This window comes from Carcharodon carcharias, chromosome 21 (genome assembly GCF_017639515.1).
Source record: "Carcharodon carcharias isolate sCarCar2 chromosome 21, sCarCar2.pri, whole genome shotgun sequence".
NCBI classification, from domain to species: domain Eukaryota; kingdom Metazoa; phylum Chordata; class Chondrichthyes; order Lamniformes; family Lamnidae; genus Carcharodon; species Carcharodon carcharias.
This window is the reverse complement of record NC_054487.1, coordinates 28460536-28480565: the sequence shown is the minus strand read 5'-3', so window position 1 is coordinate 28480565 and position 20030 is coordinate 28460536. Positions and strand designations below refer to the sequence as shown.

At 44.5% G+C, this 20030-nt stretch overlaps 1 protein-coding gene across 1 annotated transcript in view; it reads right to left on the bottom strand.

Moving 5' to 3' along the window:
- Positions 1-20030, bottom strand: part of cacna2d4a (calcium channel, voltage-dependent, alpha 2/delta subunit 4a) — a 709103-nt gene that overhangs the window by 369771 nt on the left and 319302 nt on the right. Inside the window, exons 26-27 of the mRNA XM_041215640.1 lie at positions 6163-6256; positions 5195-5290 (exon numbers count right to left, since the gene is read on the bottom strand). Coding sequence (XP_041071574.1) covers positions 5195-5290; positions 6163-6256 — 190 coding nt within the window. The remainder of the gene's footprint in view (positions 1-5194; positions 5291-6162; positions 6257-20030) is intronic.

Genomic DNA, 20030 nt, shown 5'->3' with positions numbered 1-20030 from the left:
GTGCCAGGTCCAAAAATGGGAGACGACCTCTCTTCAGTTGGCAGCGAGACTGAGGGAGGAATATTGCTGGCAGCAGGCAATTAATAGGCTGCCACTGGAACCTTGGTCCAATTATGGAAAGTGGCCCACCCCCAAGATCTGCCAACCCAACCAGAGGGCCTGCAGCTCACCAGCAGTTGCCATTGCTGAGGCCACAGCTGCAGGGAGAGGGTGCCTCATTGGCTGGGCATCCTGAAGAGGGGTAAATGAGGTTGGGGAATGCTGGGGTCAGGCATGTAGGCCCCTGCAATTGGGGCAGGAGGATAGTTAAGTATTGGCATGGGGCCACCATTGCCACTGGGGGGTCATCCATGGACCATGGAGACCCCAGAAAGGAGTATCCACCCAGCTATGTTGGTTGGGAAACCATCAGGTTTTACTGACCTTCCAAGGCCATTTTCCACCTGGGACATCCCCCTCACCCCCTTCCTCAGTGCCTTCTGGCCTCCCATCCCTTCCCTCAGAAAATTTCTCTTGCCACAAACCACGGCTGATCTGCTGGGCATGTCCAGAATTTTCTGCTTTTATTTCAGTTTTGCAGCATCCACAGTATTTTGCTTCTGAATTAATTAATCCTGTAGTTTTTCTTGACCAGCATTACATCCTATCCACTGTCTTATAAAATTGCACGGCTTAATTTACAGCCCTCCTGCAAAGTGGTAAAAGAGAGGAACTACCCTAAGAAGGGAAGTGTGGTTCTACAGCCCACTGCTGCCATTGTGGCAATATTCCTTTAGCCTTCTGTTGGACAGCCGGAGTTGCCCTGAGTAAAATCAGGATCATATGACATACACAGGATCTGAATGATAGTTTCTGGACTGAACGGGTAGGGGCGTAACCAGTATCAGCTGGTGGCTCAGTGGAACAGAGGACTCAAAAGTAAGCTTTCCTTCACCTTTGTGTGTTAAGGAGTAGTGAGATTACTCCTGATGACAGCTTGTTAGCTTTCCCAGCAACAGTCTCTGATATTTGCTTAAAGAAGTGTCAGGTCGCAGGACTGGGCTATCAGTCCACCTGCTAAGGCAAACAGCAGCTCTGCCAGAGACAAGGGTTACTTTCGGTAAAAGCATCATGATACCACTGTGAGCCAAGCATTTCAGGTATCCCTGGGCCTCAGGTAGCATTGAAATGGAATAGTAGATAAGAACACAATTAAGGAAACCAGGAAGAAATACAATGAGAACAAGAAGGGTTTCTTGTAAATATTGTACTTTAAAATGGAATAGTTTAAAAGTAATAATGCACCCAGTAAAAGAAAGAAGAACTTGGTGTAATTATTAATGTACCCAGTGAAAACACATGGGACGAAGTCCAATGTTCAGAAAACTCTCTCTGCTCTTAGGATATTTTGTTTCAGATTTTTTGGAGGATTTCATTTAAAAAGGACAGACAAGGAGGGCGGAGTTTATTTGCTTTAGAAATAGTTGAAGGGAAAGGACAAAGTGCATGTATGTGTCAGTGTAAGTTCCGCAAGAGAAGGCCATGTATAGGTTGGAGAAGGCTGTGTTTATCAGATGTTGTCTCATCTATCTTCTTTGAGATTCCATTCATTTGTTCTTCAGCTGTTCTTCTGAGATCTCCACTGAAAGGACCCTCATCAGACAAGGCTATGCAAATCCTAGTATGCCACCACTATTGTGGAGACTTTGAGGGATAATTACCGTGCAATGCTTCCCCAGTCGACAGCAACAGTGGAGGTTTATTCCACAATAATACAAGATGTGACATGGTTCTCATTATATTCTGCATAATGGAGGGGATATGGACAGGAGTAATTAGCCTATTAGCCTAGGCATAAAAGTAAAACAGGAAAGGTGGCCAAACCATGGCTTACAAGGGAAATTAGAGATAGTATTAGATCCAAGGAAGAGACATACAAATTGGCCAGAAAAAACAACAAACCTGAGGGTTGGGAGCAGTTTAGAATTCAGCAAAGGAGGACCAAGAGATTGGTAAAGAAGGGGAGCTTAAAAACTGACTTAAATGTTTCTATAGGTATGTGAAGAGAGAAAGATTGGTGAAGACAAATGTAGGTTCCTTACAGTCAGAAACAGGGGAATTTATAATGGGGAACAAAGAAATGGCTGACCAACTAAATACATACTTTGGTTCTGTCTTCATAAAGGAGGACACAAATAACATATCAGAAATGTTGGGGAACACAGGGTTTAGTGAGAGGGGGGAACTGAAAGAAATCAGTATTAGTAGGGAAATGGTGTTGGAGAAATTGATGGGATTGGAGGCCGATAGATCCCCAGGGCTTGATAATCTACATCCCAGAGTACTCAAGGAAGTGGCCCTAGAAATAGTGGATTGGTGATCATCTTCCAAGATTCTATAGACTCTGGATCAGTTCCTACAGATTGGAGGGTAGCTAATGTAACCCCACTATTTAAAAAGGGAGGTAGAGAGAAAACAGGGAATTATAGACCAGTCAGCCTGACGTCAGTAGTGGGAAAAATTCTAGAGTCCAGTATAAAAGATTTAATAGCTGAGCACTTGGAAAACAGTGGCAGAATTGGACAGAGTCAGCATGGATTTACAAAAGGAAAATCATACTTGACAAATCTACTGGAATTATTCGAGAATGTAACTAGTAGAGTTGATGAGGCTGAGCCAGTGGATGTGGTTTATTTGGGCTTTCAGAAGGCTTTCGGCAAAGTCCCACATAAGAGATTAGCATGTAAAATTAAAGCGCATAGGATTGGGGGTAGTGTATTGAGATGGATAGAAAACTGGTTGGCAGACAGGAAACAAAGAGTAGGAATAAACGTGTCTTTTTCTGAATGGCAGGCAATGACTAGTGGGGTACCGCAGGGCTCGGTGCTGGGACCCCAGCTATTCACAATATAGATTAATGATTTAGCTGAGGGAACTAAATGTAATATCTCCAAATTTGCTGATGACACAAAGCTGGGTGGGAGGGGGAGGATGAGCTGTGAGGAGGATGCAGAGATGCTTCAGTGTGATTTGGACAAGCTGAGTGAGTGGGCAAATGCATGGCAGATGCAGTATAATGTGGATAAATGTGAGGTTACCCACTTTGGTAGCAAAATCAGGAAGGCAGATTATTATCTGAATGGCTATAAATTGAGAGAGGGGAATGTGCAACGAGACCTGGATATCCTCGTATACCAGTCACTGAAGGTAAGCATGCAGGTGCAGCAGGTGGTAAAGAAGGCGAATGGTAAATTAGCTTTCATAGCAAGAGGATTCAAGTACAGGAGCAGGGATGTCTTGCTGCAATTATAAGGGCCTTGGTGAGACCACACTTGGAATATTGTGCGCAGTTTTGGTCTCCTTATCTGAGGAAGGATGTTTTTACTTTAGAGGGAGTGCAGCGAAGATTTACCCAGCTGATTCCTGGGCTGATGGGACTGACATATGAGGAGAGATTGAGTTGGTTGGGATTATATTTGCTGGAGTTCAGAAGAATGATGGGGGGAACTCATAGAAACCTATAAAATTCTAACAGGCTTAGACGGGGTAGATGCAGGAAGCATATTCCCGATGGTGGGGGAGTCCAGAACCCGGGGTCACGGTCTGAGGATACGGGGTAGACCATTTAGGACTGAGATGAGGAGAAATTTCTTCACCTAGAGAGTGGTTAGCCTGTGGAATTCGATACCACAGAAAGTAGTTGAGGCCAAAGCATTGTATGTTTTCAAGAAGGAGTTAGATATAGCTCTTGGGGTCAAAGGGATCAAAGGATATGGGAATAAAGTGGGAGCAGGCTATTGAGTTGGATGATCAGCCATGATCACAATGAATGGCGGAGCTTGTTCGAAGGGCCGAATGGTCTACTCCTCCTATTTTCTGTTTCTTTGCAACAGGAGATATCTCTTGTCATAATGAATTTAATAATGCTCAGATTGTGATAAGTACTAAATAGCAACCCTGAAACCAGGCAAGGAGCCAGATAAATAAATAAGCAAACTGGTGTTTTTTTTAAACTTTCAGCAGAATTAAAACTCTTAGGTGCTAACTGCAAAGTTATGATCACATAGTGGATAAAGCTGTGAGGAAGTTGCCAGCCAAAATCTAAACGTTAGATTGAATCATTTAGGAAGAGGACCAGGGAGACAAATACTTACAGCTTAAAAAAATCAGTGACAGTTGGTATCCGTAATAAAGGGTAGCATATGTTAGATTTTGTGGGAGGAATGGGAAAGCTGACGGATTTTGCTCTCCCAATTGTATACGTATGGGGCTACACCAAGTTTACAGTAACCTTTCTAATACTGTACATATATGAGTAATAGCTGATCTCATGTAAAAGTCAACCCCCAACTACTGGCCAAAAAATCCTAACTTTCTACTGACCACCCACTCACCGCCTCTCCCGCAGCCAATACTCTCCCTCTCTCCGCCTCTCCCACATGACAACTCTCTGCCTCTCACCGACTATCCCAGTCACTGCCTCTCCCACAGGCCGACTCTTGCCCTCTCCAACCCTCCTGCTCACCGCTTTCTCTCTTGTACCATCTCAGTGAGCAATGGCTCAGGAGAGGGATGGCAAGAAGAAGGAAGCAAGTGAAAGGAGCTGCAAGTGGGGGAGTGTTTCAAGGAGCAGAACAGGCTGCTCCAAAATGGCACCAATCAGGTCATAGCTGCTCCATCGTTCCTGGCCTGTAACAACGGTGAAGCAAAAGTGTAGAACTGCGTCATCACATCCAAGAACATACATAGATTTCAACCCCTGGAAATATTACTTACATATATGTCGACCCCCTATTTTTTGCCTAAAAATTTGGGCTCAAAAAGTTGACTTTTACACAAGTATACACAGTATTAAACTATGTTAACAGAGACTATTTCCTGTCTAGAAGAAATTATAATATAAAGGTAAACATATTCTTCAAATATTGTTTTATTATTTTGCTACAAATAACAATACGAAAAAGATTTTTATCATTTAAGACCGATCCAATAATGCCTGCAATGTAGTGTTAAGTTGGCAGCATTACTAGCAGCTGCTATGAATACTTGATTAATTACTTTAATGCTCAACAGAACAGCTTGACTGTCAGTAACCATGTGCTTGCAAAATATATTTTGTTCAGATTTTAGTAAATCATGAAGTAATTTCTGTAATTTCTCTTATATCTGAAAGGATGGAAAGGTGAGAATATACATTTTAATGATCTGTACTTACTTGTTTGAGTGCTTCTCCTTTCCTACAAAGGGACTGCTTCGCATCAGGCCTGCACGAGTGCCCAGAAAAGCCATTTCAATACCGTCTTCATTATTTCTGTATCAGGGTCAAATAAAGAAATCTCAAATGAAATTGAAAAAAATGTGCTCATCTGTACATAACATCAGGATAACAAGGCTACAGAAACCTCATGGAACATTGGTAATATGTTAGATAATAAAGGGATAATAGTTACGGTTATTAAATTATAATAAGTCAGATAACATCATGGAGGTCTACACTGCTAGAATTTCATTAGAACCTTCTCGATCCAATGACTATTTTTCACTCTGTTAAATATTTTCTCGACTCTGCATACTTTACACTATTTATTATTCAAGATGATTCAAGCAACCTGTACCAGAGTAGGTACTAATACCATTGTAGGCACCAGTGACTTAATGATTTAACAGAATATTAGATATACTAACAAACCAAAATGTGGCAATCAGCAAGTCAATAGATTAATGGAGCAGTTTTTAATCAGTAACACCCACATCCCATCGAAGAATTTCAAAAAATGAATAAATGAATGGAAAATTGTGCAAAGTAACAACTAAGTAAATTAATGAAATAGCAGGCACCAATATTTTAATGGACAGGAAGTAAACTAACAAATTAAAATAATGGGTACACCAAGAAATCAATAATTAATAAACCAGCAATCACAAATTACTTGCTACATTTACAGTATAGCGGCGACACCGACAAACAAATTCATAGACAAGAAAACCTACAAATAAACAATAATTGATCAGTGGACACAACTGAATTAATAAATTTATTGAGCAGGAAAACTCCAATGCCATCCATTTTTTAAATATCTTTCACTTTTATTAAAAAGTAGAGACGGTGTTAAATTCTGATAATTAAGATATTTTAAAATATACTTTACTATTGATAGAACATTTTGCAACAGTTTTACTTACTCAGAAGTGTTCATGGCTATGGCTGTCCAGTAAGCTTCAATTGGAGCAGTTACTACAGCATCAAAGAGTACCTCCTGAACCAGCTCCTCATCACCTTCACAACAGGTTGAAGATTTCAAAGAGATGTTAGTAAATAAATGGGATGGTAGACAGATTTAGATAGAAAAATGCATGGGAAAATAGCTTTATGTTGACTGACAAACAAAGATACATAGAGAGTTGGGGCAGAATCTTCAGTTCTGGAATCTAAGTTCAGTTGCAGGCATGGAAGTGGGAGTGAATCCCCTTGGGGTGGGGTGGCTGAGGACTCGCAAACTTGCGCTGTTCAGCTCATCATCTACGTATCCGTGTGGAGCTCACTGAATCTCATGGCAGTGGCAGGCCGGAAGTCGCTGAAGACACCGTAGCTTTAAGGGGTCGAAGGTCTGGGAACCATATTTAAATGGCACTGGGACAGCCATTCACTCATTGCAGGCCAGGAGCTTCAGTCTGGCTGTGCTTAATGTACCAGAGAAACAAACAACATGCAGCTGCATGGTTCCACAAAGCCTCCCTGGAGACTTTCCTCCAGGTTGTACAGGAAAGGTGGGAGGTGCTGTTTCCCCAGGAAGGCAGCAGGAGTTCCCCCCGTCTGACCACAGCAGCCTGGATGGAGATTGCAATGGAGGTTAGTGCCCATGGAGCCCAGCACAGAAATGTCCAGCAGTGCAGGAAGAGGATGAATGATTTGTTGCACTCCACCAGGGTAAGTGCACCATTTATGCAAACAGACATACATAAGAGTATCAGATTGTCTAAGTGTGCAAGTGCACAAGGATGTCAGATAGGAATTTGGAATAGTGCTCACCAGCGGATGAGATATCTGCATCGAATGTGTGCCAGCCACTTCATGCTCTCAATCTTATATCAGTTGCAGGATATCTTGCTTCTTAATCACTTACTGAGGAGGGCTCAGCAGTTGCCATAGGCATGCATGTTCCTGAACTGCTCAAGCAACCATTGGATGATAATCAATCCTTCTGTCCTTCTGTAAGAGAAGAACGTTCACAACAAGCGTGAGCACTCCCAGGTCGGAGGCAGGATTCTGGGCATTTGAATCCTCATCCCATATGAGCAATAGGCTGCAGAGATAGCCAGGAGGAACCTGTGCTGAAGGTAAGATAGGACTCCGCCAGGAAGCCAGTGAGGATTACTCCAGTCTGCAGTTGTCAGCTGTGCCCACAGAATGAGAGTGATTTAATTAAGGAGCTTGCTTAGTCAATCACTAATTCCTTGTTTTCTTTACTCAAGGTACCAGCATGAAAAGGGGGAGGCCAACAAGGGAGACCAGCCACAGCCCCATCTTCAAAGCCTCCTTTCCAGAGGATGCCTAAGAAGCATCAGAAGATGCACCATCATGGCATTCACCAGCACCCTCCGCCAACACAGATACACTCAACTCGGTGGATCCATGTTCTTGAATAGGCTTGGGGTCACAACCTGGTGAGCACATCACTGACGCAGGTCCACAGCTGGCAGAGGAAGTGACAGCTGAGGTCTCTGACACTTGGAGGACTGCTGGAGATCAGGCCCCTGCTCAGTCCCATGCAGATGATGAGTCTCTGAACTCAGCCATAAGAGACATGTTGGAGATACAGGCAGGGAAACGTCAGGTAGAGTTGCCAGAGGCCCTACGCAGACATGACCGAAGGCTTGAGGAGCCCGTTCACATTCTGTCTGCTGTTGTAGCTCTGGCATGTGAGCACTTTGGTGCCTCCATGGAAAGGGTGGCGCTGCCTTGGAAACCCAGATTCAGCAGAATGCACAGTGGCTGCCAGATAGTGGCTGCTTGGACCTGCACTCTAGCAATGGGTACAGTGCAGCAGTGGCTAGGCGACAGGGGTAAAAGGAACCTCGAGTTCCTTCCAGGTCCCCCTTCTCCTCAAGGAGTCAGGGAGGTGCCATTGGTAACCCACAGGAAGGAGCAGTGCCAACCTGGCACACTGGGGGCTTCATCGCAAGACTCTCCAATGGTACCCTGCTGCTCCACTTCCCCACTGCCAATGACGCCATCACCTCCAGCAGGTCAGGCAGAAGGGGATGCGCTTGCACCTGAGCAGGAGGTCATCAGCACCCCTGAGCCACCAGAGGGCATCCATCAATGTTATCACAGTCAACAGGGCAAAGCGGTCAGCAGGCTGCCTTCACCTCAGCTGTGGATGTCGGAACTGCACCTAGACGTAACAGTAGGCGATGAAACATTAAGAAGTATTGAAAGCACATAGGTGGCACAGGCGTACAGCCATTGTAAATAGATTTGGCATTTGTAAATATATGTTCACTTCCACTGATTGGAAGTTTGGTAGATTCCATCATGCAGCTGGTTGCTTCAATGGTCACAGGCAAGATGATAATGAACTCCTGTAGACTCACTTCTCTCACATTGTCAACATAGTGATTATTCAATAATCCCACATATGCATGATTAAGCACTGTGCATCATTTGTGTGTGTGCTGCCTGGCTATGCATCATGCAAGGCATTACTTAAAGTTCAACATGTTCTGACTTCTGAAATGTGTTCTTAGGATCACAGTCTCACAATAATGCTAAGGCTATCTAGAACTGAGTCTTGTAGGAGTCTCAGTGATTGGAGGATCTGGAGTGGTTGCAACTCAGCAACCCATGATGCAGGTGAGGCATTCTCTGTGGGAGTGGACAGCAAAGTAACCTTGAAACTTCTTGGCATGATGAAGATGTCAGGGGATAAAGGGTTTTCTATGGGCAAGTGGCGATGGGCGGGGGGTAGCGGGGGCAGGATCTTCTTTGATCAGTCTGCACAGTGCAGTAATCTCAAGGGGTCAAATGGTGTTCTCATGTTGCTGCTCCCTGTGGACCCACCTATCTGGGTGCACCTGAAAGAGCTCTTTGCCAGCTTTGCCCCCCCTTTGGGAGCAGGCATGAGGTTAACATGAGTGCCTCCCTGCCAAGGTTAGACTTGATATTTCTTCCAAGTTTATATGGGAACTTTGTGAGGGCATGGGTAAAATCACAATTATACTTGCAAGTGCCCAAGGTCATGGGATAACGGAGTGCTGCGCAGGTTCTAATGTGTGCATTTAGTACCAGGGCTCTGCATATTAGCCTAGTTTGGTGCATGCAAAGGATCAAACCACCAGCAGGGCAGACAGTAAAAGTAGTGCAATTTAATTCAGCTATCAAGGTGTGCTGTCTGTACCCAAAAAGGTGCAGGTCCTTCCAGCCAGCAGAGGATAGAGAACCAAAAAACTTAACAAAGTGTCGGCAGCTTACTCTGCCTGGAATCTGATAGCTATCAGGTTGGTACAGGCCTGTCTGCCACATTGTTGCCCTGCCTTGACCCCTGCATGTGGCTCGTTGACATCCTGGCCTTTGTCAGCTCCATGACCTTCAACCTCCTCATTGGAAGAGACATCTCGGTTCTCCATTTCTCTCTCAGCCAAGATATCCCCTTTTGTAGTGCGAGGTTGTGCATGGCACAGCAGACAACAATGAGCCAGGACACTCTGTGTGGTTAGTTTAGAAAGCCCTGCCTGAGTGGTCCAAACATCTGAACCTCATCTATAGGAGGCCTATCACCTGCTTAATCGTGGAGATGATGGAGGCATAAGTGACATTGTACCTCTCTTCAGCAGCACTCTGCGGATGGTGAACTGGTGTCATCAGTCAGGTCTTCTGGGGATATCCCTTGTCCCCAAGAAGCCAGCCTTGCAAGTCCTTCAAAAGCCTATGGGGCTTGGGAGTGGGTCAGAATGTAGGTGTCATGGGAGTCCCCTGAGTACCTTCTATGATCACATATAAGCTGCACACTCAAAGAGTGGAATCCCTTTCTACTGATGAGTGTGATTGACTATGTGCAGTCAATTGCACCCTGCACTTGCAGGAACCATGTGATTGCTGCAAATCCCAATGCTCTGCAGTCTGGCTTTCAGGATCTAGACGGAATTGGACAAATTGGTGTACACTCCTGGACAGGGCATCTATTACCTGCCATATGTACTTGTGTGTTGCTGACTGGGAGATGCCACACAAGTCCCCAGTGGAGCCCTGGAAGGAGCCACTGCCAAAGAAGTTCAAGGCGGTGGTGACCTTCAATGCCACCTTCATGGCATGTCCTTCCAGCTCTTGCGCTCAGTAGTGCCACGTTTTATGCTGTAGTTAATGCTAGAAGAGCACTCGGCTCATCCCCCCCCCTCCCACCGGGATCCCAGGATTGTGGAGTGACCCGGGACAAAGTTAAGTGATGTTGGGGGGATACAGGAGTGTCGTGGGGAGAGGGGGGACAGAGGATTTTGAAGCAAGGGCACGTTTGGCTCCCAGTGTGCATCCCTCTACCCAATATCTAGTCCCTCAATCAGGCAGAGTGCCTTTTGATTGAGGAATCTTCCTCTCTCACCTCACCTGAAGTGACAAACTGTCTGCAGGTTAGCAGACGTGTTGCACACCGCATGATGACTGTCCTGCCTGCAACTAGGTTAATCCCAGTGGCAGCGGGATGAGGCCCTTAAGAAATCTTTAATTGTCCACTCAAGGGCCTCAGTTGACAGTGGGCAAGAAGGTCATCCATAGGCCTATCCACCCAGAATTTAATATAGCTGGAGGTGGGAAGGTGGTGGGGTTCCGGTATGCCCTTCCCAACTCCAAGCTCGCCACCAGATGGAGCACAAGATTCTGCCCATAGTTGACAGTGATTAGAAGGATGTTTGCATAGTTACATAAATACATAGTTACTAAATAGGCTGATCAATAAAGGACAGGAAATTGGAAAAATACATAAAGATGGCAAGTAAAGAGCATATGAATTTTCTTTCTGCAAAATATAGAATAATAAACCAATTTGAATGCAGTGAACTCTTATTCTAACTCTTTTCTCAAAGGTGCCATGGTGGCAAAAGATACAGAAACATTGATTATGATTTTTTTATGAAATAAGAAAAATAATAAAAGGTCCTGTGAGCAAAATTCTACACCTCCCAACCTCAGTGCAGGGATCATGATGTGCAATTAATCTGTGCCCATTGCTTCTGATATTGATAGCATACCAACTTCATGTTGCTTGCGAATTTGCATGTTGCTGTGTGTCGCCAGTGCTAGGCTTGTAGTCAAGGGGCTGCATGCCTCAGTAGGAAGCCCAAGTTAGTGTGATTCTAGCACCACTTAAAGCTAATGCAGGAGAAAAATACTGCACATGCTGTAAATTTGAAATAGAAATGGAAAATGCTGGAAATACTTAGCAGGTTTAGCAGCATTTGTGGGATGCTAAAGAGAGATAATTGGCAGAATTTTTCCAGTTACCGGTTGGTAGGCTAGGAGGCAGGAGGACTGGTAAAATAAAGGGCAAACATGTCGGGACAGAGGCAGGCAACTAATTTGCATAATTTAAGGGCCATTTTACGTGGCTGCCGGAATTTTACTGATGGCGATTTGTTGCCGCCTAGGGATACTGCCAGCTTCATGGAAGTGGCCTCCATGTGGCAGCCTGATTGGGGGGGGCGGGGTGCATTGGAACTGGAGGCTCTGTTGTGTTTAATGCTTTGGAGATATGCAGAGATGATACTCTCCAGGTTATATGTGTAAACAGGAGTTTTATTCAATGCCTTAAAATGTCTGCTCTCATGTTTTTAGCTTGCCTACAGTTTAGCTTCTTCAGGCCTAAATTTTCCAGTCCTGCCCACTGCAGGAATCATAGCAGGCGGGATGGATAATTTGACGGACAAGCAAAAGATCCATTAACTTCAGGTGGGAGTTTCTGGTCCTGCAGCAGACGGGACCTGAAAATCCTGCCCAAAGTAACCATATCTAGGCTTAAATAATCACACACACAACTGAGTCAACAGATGCCAGACACTGAGCAATTAAACAATTGAATACCCCATGGTTTAAAGAAGGGGCCTTGGGCAGAGAAGCAGCCCATGAGGCCCCAACGATTCCCCCAAGAGGGGTTTCCCTCAGACTCTTGGCCCACTGAATTTTTTATTTTTATTTTATTTATCTGGAGGACCCCCTCAAAATCTTTTGCTTTTTTCAGCAATGCCCACCCCTCCAAGGAGCCTGTCCACCATCCTTAATTGGAAAATGGGCCTGCAGGTGACCAAACAGGAGGCCACCTGTGGTAAAATTGTCAAGTGGGTGCTACTGTAAGCAAATGCGGGTTCAGGACCTCCTTTTTGCCCCAACATCGAGATCCCAAAACCCGTGGTAAAGGTTAATCCATTGGCCATGATTTTCCGGCCCGGCCTGCCACCGGGATCTTCTGGTCCCACCAAATGTCAATGGACTTTTGGCTGGGCCACTGACTTTCCTGCGGTGGGTCCTGCCATGACAGGGCTAGAAAATCCTGGTCAATGTTTCAGGTTGATGACTCAACGGAGGGGCTGAAACAATTGAAAATGACAGTACCATCAAATCTAATCCTCCTCAAATCCCATTTCCCAACTCATACACCTCTAACCATGCACCTCTTGCTTTCTGCCACCTCCCCCACCCCATCCACCACAACTACAACCCAACCCTTGAGTCTTTCTTCTTTCAGATACCTAGGAACTGCAATGTGTCAAAGGCGTGGTAAAAAAAGTAAAAGAAGAAGAAGGCAGTGATGGAAAGAAGCACCATCTCTTGCTCTCACACTCACAACAACCAGCTGAGATCATGACAGTGCATGCAAGTCAGAAGATAGCTTAGAGGTTGAATGTGCACATGGTGAGACACTGAACATGAATGACTTGCAGTCAAGGCAAGGGACAAAGGAAGCCCAGGTGCCAACTTCACGTAAGGGCAAGGTCATGAATGAGTTCTGCTGCAAGGAACTGAGTTAAGTATTTCAAGCTACAGAAGAATATTGATGGATACACACAATGAAATGTTTGGTGCATTGATAGGCCTGTCAGAATGTCTGCCTGCAAGGTCAAGGAGCATGGAGGAGTCTCACCAACAACAACAACAACAACACAAGATACCACGTATTGCCCTGCATGATACATTATGCATTATGAGCATAGCAGTTGCACACTGAGGGAGTGGAATCCCTTCTGGATGTGGTGCAGTCCAAGTTGACATGCAGTGCCCACAACATGTGTGCAATCAATAGTACCCTGCACCATGGTGAAGCCTGCAATCCTCACAAAATCACATGCTAACTCTGCCTAGCAAGAGAGAATGAAATATATTCAGTAGTTGTGGAATACAAAACCTTAGCCGCCTCTTTCATGCAACAGTGGGTGGAAAACTTAGGGATACTGCAAATTTCACTTGCTCCAGCCTTGAAGTAGTCAAATACATAAAGGTTCATGGCCATGGTCACCTTCACATGCACTGGCAATGTTGCACTTAGCCGGCTGAGGTTGCAGTTCTGGTTTAAACAGGTGACAGATTTCAGTGAGGATGTTTTTACTTAAGTACTAATGTCTGATACACTATTCCTTGATGAGGATCAAGTATGTGAATTTCTCCTTGGACACTCTGGGCCAATATGGCCTCCTACATGAGAGCCCTTCTCCCCTTCCTTCCTGTCACTTCTGCTTATTCTCCTTGTAATGGGGAATGCATGCTATTGTAGTCATGTCTGGGAGTGTGTGCTTTGTACAGAATTCTTAAGGTCAGGACAAAGTCCATCAAAAACTGCCACACCACACCCTATAGAATTTAGCAACTTTAGAGAACTCTGAAACCACTAAACTCTTCTACAATTGCAACTGTAGCTGTGGAAATCAATCAGCAACTGATCTGAAAATGGCTAATGATCCCTTTAAATAGCAACCATGGAGGGTCTTTCCCACTGCTGAACATGTGTTCAGTCCAGAGATGGCATTAGCTTGAATGTTGTGCTCTGAAAAAGGAGGGCTGGCATCAAATTAATGTTACACAGTAATTGAGATCACAATCTGCTTACTCTGCATACCTCCAGCAGATGCTCCCTGCATGGAAGTGCCAAAGCTTGGCATAATGGGTATGAGGACCATAGGAAGTGGGTGGAAGGGCAGAGCTTGGTATTGGGAGCATGAGGGGCCATAGTGGGTGGATGAGGCCCATGAGGTGGCATGGCTAGGGATTAGGGAATGTGTGGAGAGTAAGGCAATGTGAAGGATGAGGGCGGGAGGGCCTTTGTGTTTTCATTTTAACTGGGATATAATCCCACTGCACTGAGGCAGGCCTTTTAAACAGCCACCTCCACACCCAGAAGCCCCTGCAGCAGACTCCAAATGTTTTCCCAGGTCAGCTGGCCTGACTCAAGCCTGCACCCATTCGCCCAGCAATGAAGTTCACTACCTTTGCAGGCACTTTCTCCATAAGTAGGCGGGTCAAGCAGGAATTTTCCCAACTTCCACTACCTGCCTCAAGGATGAAAATTGAGGTCTAGATTCCTGTACCATTTTATATCAGCTGGTCACAAAGCTTCACTGGAGTTCCACACTGGAGCTGGCCAGGTCAGGAGTGCCTAATGCAGGCTTTTGACAGGAACTATCCCTCTATTTTTAAAGGCACTCTTGAAACTCAGAGCCCAGAAATGCGGTTGGGAATCCTGGAATCAGAGCCCACCCGCCATTATTAAGGGGCTCCCAAGTCATCCTGACTTGGAGGAAATCCAGGCCCAAAACTCTGAAATGCCTTTTGGGGAGATTTGCCTTTGCTTTGTGCCCAGTGAACATTTTGTTTGCAGGCGCCATGCAGAGGAACTGGTCAATCCACAAGAGATTTGGATCTGACAGTAGTCTGGAATTTAACATGTTAAATTAACAGTAGGTTGAAATGGCTTTCTTCTGTATCGACAGTAAATTTGCAGTGTAACTCCCACATGCTAGCACTGCTATACTGTCTGTTCTGAAACAGTAGGAGCCATTGTTTGGTGTGGCTGGGGATCGAATGGCCCAACTCCACACCCAGAAGCCCCTGTGACAGGCTCCAAATGTTTTCCCAGGTCAGCTGGCCTGACTTGAGCCTGCACCCATTCTCCCAGCAATGATGTTCCCTGCTTTTGCAGGCACTTCTCCCTAGGTGGGCAGGTCAAGCTGGAATTTTCCAAACTCCTGCTAAATAAACTCCTGAAAATTCAGTTCTAGATTCCTGTAAAGCTTCACTGAGCCTTTCTTGTATTTAGTGTCTTCTAGCTGAATATTGGAGCAGGAGTAAGCCATTTGGCCCATCGAGTCTGTTCCGCCATTCAATTAAATAACAGCTGATTATCTACCTCAACGTCACTTTCCCACGCTATCCCCATATCCCTTAATGTCATTAGTATCCAGAAATCTATCAATTTCTGACTTGAACATGCTCAATTATTGAGCTTCCACAGCCCTCTGGAGCAGTGAATTCCAAAGATTCACCACCCTCTGAGTGAAGACCTTCCTCCTCATCTCAGTCTTAAATGGTCTACCCCTTATTCTGACACTGTGTCCCCTGGTTCTAGACTCACCAGCCAGGGGAATCATCCTATCTACATCTACCCTGTCATGCCATGTATGAATTTTGTAAGTTTCAATGAGATCAGAACTCATTCTTCAAAACTCTGGAGAATAGAGGTCTAGTTTCCTCAATCTCCCCTCATAAGAAAATCTCACCACCCCAGGGATTAGTTTGGTGAATCTCCATTGCACTCCCTCTTTGGCAATTATATCCTTCTTTAGATAAGGGGATCATAACAGGTACATACCATTCCAGGCATAGTCTTGCCAAGGCTGTATTCAGTTGCAGTAAGACACCCTTACTCCTGTACTCAAATCCACTTGTGATGGAGGCAGACATGCCATTAGCCTTCCCAATTGTTTGCTAAGCCTGCATGTTAGCTCTTAGTGACTCATGAACAAGGGCACCCAGGTCCCTTTAGACATCAACACTTTCCAACCTCTCACCACTTAAAAAATACTCTGCCTTTCTATTTTTTCTACCACAGTAAATAACTTCACACTTACTCACATTATATTCCATCTGCTCTGTTCTTGCTCATTTACTTAGCTTGTCCAAGTCCCCTTGAATTTCCTTGCATCCTCCTTGCAAATTTAGAAATATTACATTTGGTGCCCACATCCAAATCATTTATATAGATTGTGAACAGCTGTGGCCCCAGCACTAATCCTTGCGATACCCCACTAGTAACAGCCTGCCATCCTGAGAATGACCCGTTTATTCCTACTCTCTGTTTTCTGTCTGTTAACCAATTCTCAATCCATATCAGTATATGACCCCCAATCCCATGTGCTCTAATTTTGTCAACTAACCTCCTGTGTGATACCATAAAAAGGCTTCTGAAAATCCAAATACACCACATCCACTGGTTCTCTTTTACCTATGCTGCAAGTGACATCCTCATAAAACTCCAACAGGTTTGTCAAACATGATTTCCCTTTTATAAATCCATGTTGACTCTGCCCAATCAAATCATTATTTTCTGAGTGTCTAGTTATCACATCCTTTATAATAGATTCAAACATTTTCCCTACCACTGATGTCAAACTAATGATAGTTCTCTGTTTTCTCTCTCACCCCTTCTTAAATAGTGGGGTTATATTTGCTACTTTCCAGCCTGCAGGAACACTTCCAGAATATATAGAGTTTTGAAAGATAACCATCAATGCATCCACGATCTCTATAGCCACACCTTCAACACCCTGGGATGTAGTTCATCAGGTCCAGGGATTTATCAAACTTCAATCCAATTAATTTTTGAGTACAACCTTTTTATTAATACTAATTTCTTTCAGTTCCTCATTTTCACTAGTTCCTTGGTTCCCTCGTATTTCTGGGAGATTTTCTGTATCTTCTTCCGTGAAGACAGACACAAAATAATTGTTAATTTTCTTCTTCCCCTCTCCATTTTCAATTCCCTGTCTTCACCTGGAATGGAACCACATTTGTAATCTTTTCCTTTTCACATACCTAAGGAAGCTTTTACAATCCACTTTTATATTTTTCACTAGCTTTCATTCATAATCTCTTTCCCCTTGCTTTATCAGTTTCTTGATCCCCCAAGCTAGATTCTAAATTGTTCCCAATCCTCAGGCTTACCAAATTTTTTGGCAACCTTATAAGCCACTTCTTTTGATCTAATGCAATCTTTAACTTCTTTTGTTACCCACATTTGATTCACCTTTCCTGTTGGGCTTTTGTGTCTTAGAGGAATGTATAGTTGTTGTAGACCACATGATACTTCTTTACATACTAGTCATTGCCTGTCTACTGACAAATCTTTTAATGTATTTTCCCAATCCACCATAGCCAATTTGCCCCTTGTACCTTCATAGTTTACTTTGTTTAGATTTAAGATCCTTGTTTAAGAATGAACTATATCACTTTCAAGTTTAATGTAAAATGCTATCATTTTATTTCACTATTTCCTGAAGGCTGCTTTACAGCAAAGTTTTTATTTAGCCCTTTCTCATTATATAATACTAAATCTAAAATAGCCCAATCCCTAGTCGGTTCTTCAATGTACTGCTCTAGAAATCCATTGCTAAACACTCCAAGAATTCATCCTCCACTGCATTAGTGCTAATTAGGTTTACCCAGTCTATATATAAATTGTAGTCATCCATTTTTAGTGTTTTACCCATGTTATATGCAGCTCAGATTTCTTGATTTATACCATGCCAACATTACCACTATAGTTCGGTGTCCTATAGAAGCTCCCATAATGTTTGCTGCCCCTTGCTGGTTCTTAGCTCCACCCAAACTTCTATATCTTGATCCTTTGATCTAATATCCTCTCTCATCAATGTATTGATCTCATCCGTTATGAACAGACACCATCATCACCATCCCTCAGATTTAAAAGATTATCACCATCCCTCAGTATGTTCTGTCCCACCGGCAGGACAATTCTAGCAGAGGTGGCAGCACAGTGGTATATGGTTGGGAGCTGGTTGCACTGGGAGTCCTCAACATCGACTCCAGACTCCATGAAGTCTCATGGCATCAGGTCAAACATGGGCAAGGGAGCCTCCTGCTGCTTACCATTACCGCGCACCCTCAGCTGATGAATCAGTGCTCCTCAATGTTGAACACCACTTGGAGGAAGCACTGAGGGTGGCAAGGGTGCAGAATATACTCTCGGTGGATGACTTCAATATCCACCACCAAGAGTAGACCACCACAGATCAAAATGGCCGAGTCCTAAAGCACATGCCTGCTAGACTGGGTCAGTGGGTGTAAAGGAACCAACAAGAGGGAAAAACATACTTGGCCTTATCCTCACCAACTTCCCTGCCACTGATTCATCTGTCCATGACAGTATTGGTAGGAGTGATGACCACATGGTCCTTATGGAGATAAAGTCCCCTCTTCACGTTGAGGACAACCTCCATCATGTTTGACCACTGTGCTAAATTGGATAGATTTCAAACAGATCAAGCAACTCAAAACTGGGCATCCATGAGGTGCATGACTCAGCAGCAGCAGCTTCAGAATTGTACTCAACCATAACTTGTAACCTCATGGCCTGACATTTCCCCCACTCTACCATTACCACCAAGCCAGCGGATCAACCCAGGTTCAATGAAGAGTGCATAAACAGTATCAGGCATACCTAAAAATGAAGCGTCAACCCGGTGGAGCTACAATACAGGACTTCTTGCATACGAAACAGCATAAGCAACAAGTGATAGAAAAAGCTAAGTGATTCCACAACCAATGGATCAGATCTAAGCTCCACAGTTCTGCCACCCCCAGTTGTGAATGGTGATGGTCAATTAAACAACTCACTGGAGGAGGAGGCTCCACAAATATCCCTAGCCTCAATGATGGGGGAGCCCAGCACATCAGTGCAAAAGATAAAGCTGAAGCATTCGCAACAATCTTCGGTCAGAAGTGCTGAGTGGATGATCCAACTCGGCCTCCTCCGGAGGTCCCCAGCATCATAGATACCAGTCTTCAGTCAATTTGAATCACTCCACATGATATCAAGAAATGGCTGAAGGCACTAGATATTGCAAAGGCTAAGGGCCCTGACAATATCCTGGCAACAGTGTTGAAGACTTGTGCTCCAGAACTTGCTGCACCCCTAGCCAAACTGTTCCAGAGCATCTACAACATGCTACCCGAAAACGTGAAAATTTGCCCAGGTATCTCCTGCGCACTAAAAGAAGGTCAAATCTAACTCGGCCAGTTACTGGCCCATCAGCCTACTCTACTCGCGATCATCAGTAAATTGAGGGAAGGGGTCATCGACAGTGCTATCAAGCAGCGCTTGCTTAGCAATAAGCTGCTCACTGACGCTCAGTTTGAGTTCCACCAGGATCACTCAGCTTCTGACCTCATTACAGCCTTGGCTCAAACATGGACAAAAGAGCAGAACTCCAGAGGTGAGGTGAGAGTGTCTGCCCTTGACATCAAGGCAACAGTTGACTGGATGTGCCATCAAGGAGCCCTAGAAAAACTGGAGTCAATGGGAATCAGGGAGAAAACTCTCTGCTGGTTGGAGTCATACTTAGCACAAAGGAAGATCATTGTGGTTGTTTGAAGTCAATCATCTCAGTTCCAGGACATCACTACAGGAGTTCCTCATAGTGTCCTCCACCCATCATCTTCAGCTGCTCCATCAGTGACCTTCCTTCCAACATAAGGTCAGAAGTGGGGATGTTTGCTGTGATTGCATAATGTTCAGCACCACTTGTGATTCCTCAGATACTGAAGCAGTCCATGTCCAAATGCAGCAAGACATGGACAATATGCGGGCTTGGGGTGACAAGTGGCAAGTAACATTCGTGCCAAACAAGTGCCAGGTAATGACGATCGCCAGCACAAAATAATCTAACCATCACCCCTTGGCATTCAATGGTATTACCACAGCTGAATCCCCCACTACCAACATCCTGGGGATTATCATTGACCAGAAACTGAACTGGACTATCCATATAAATACTGT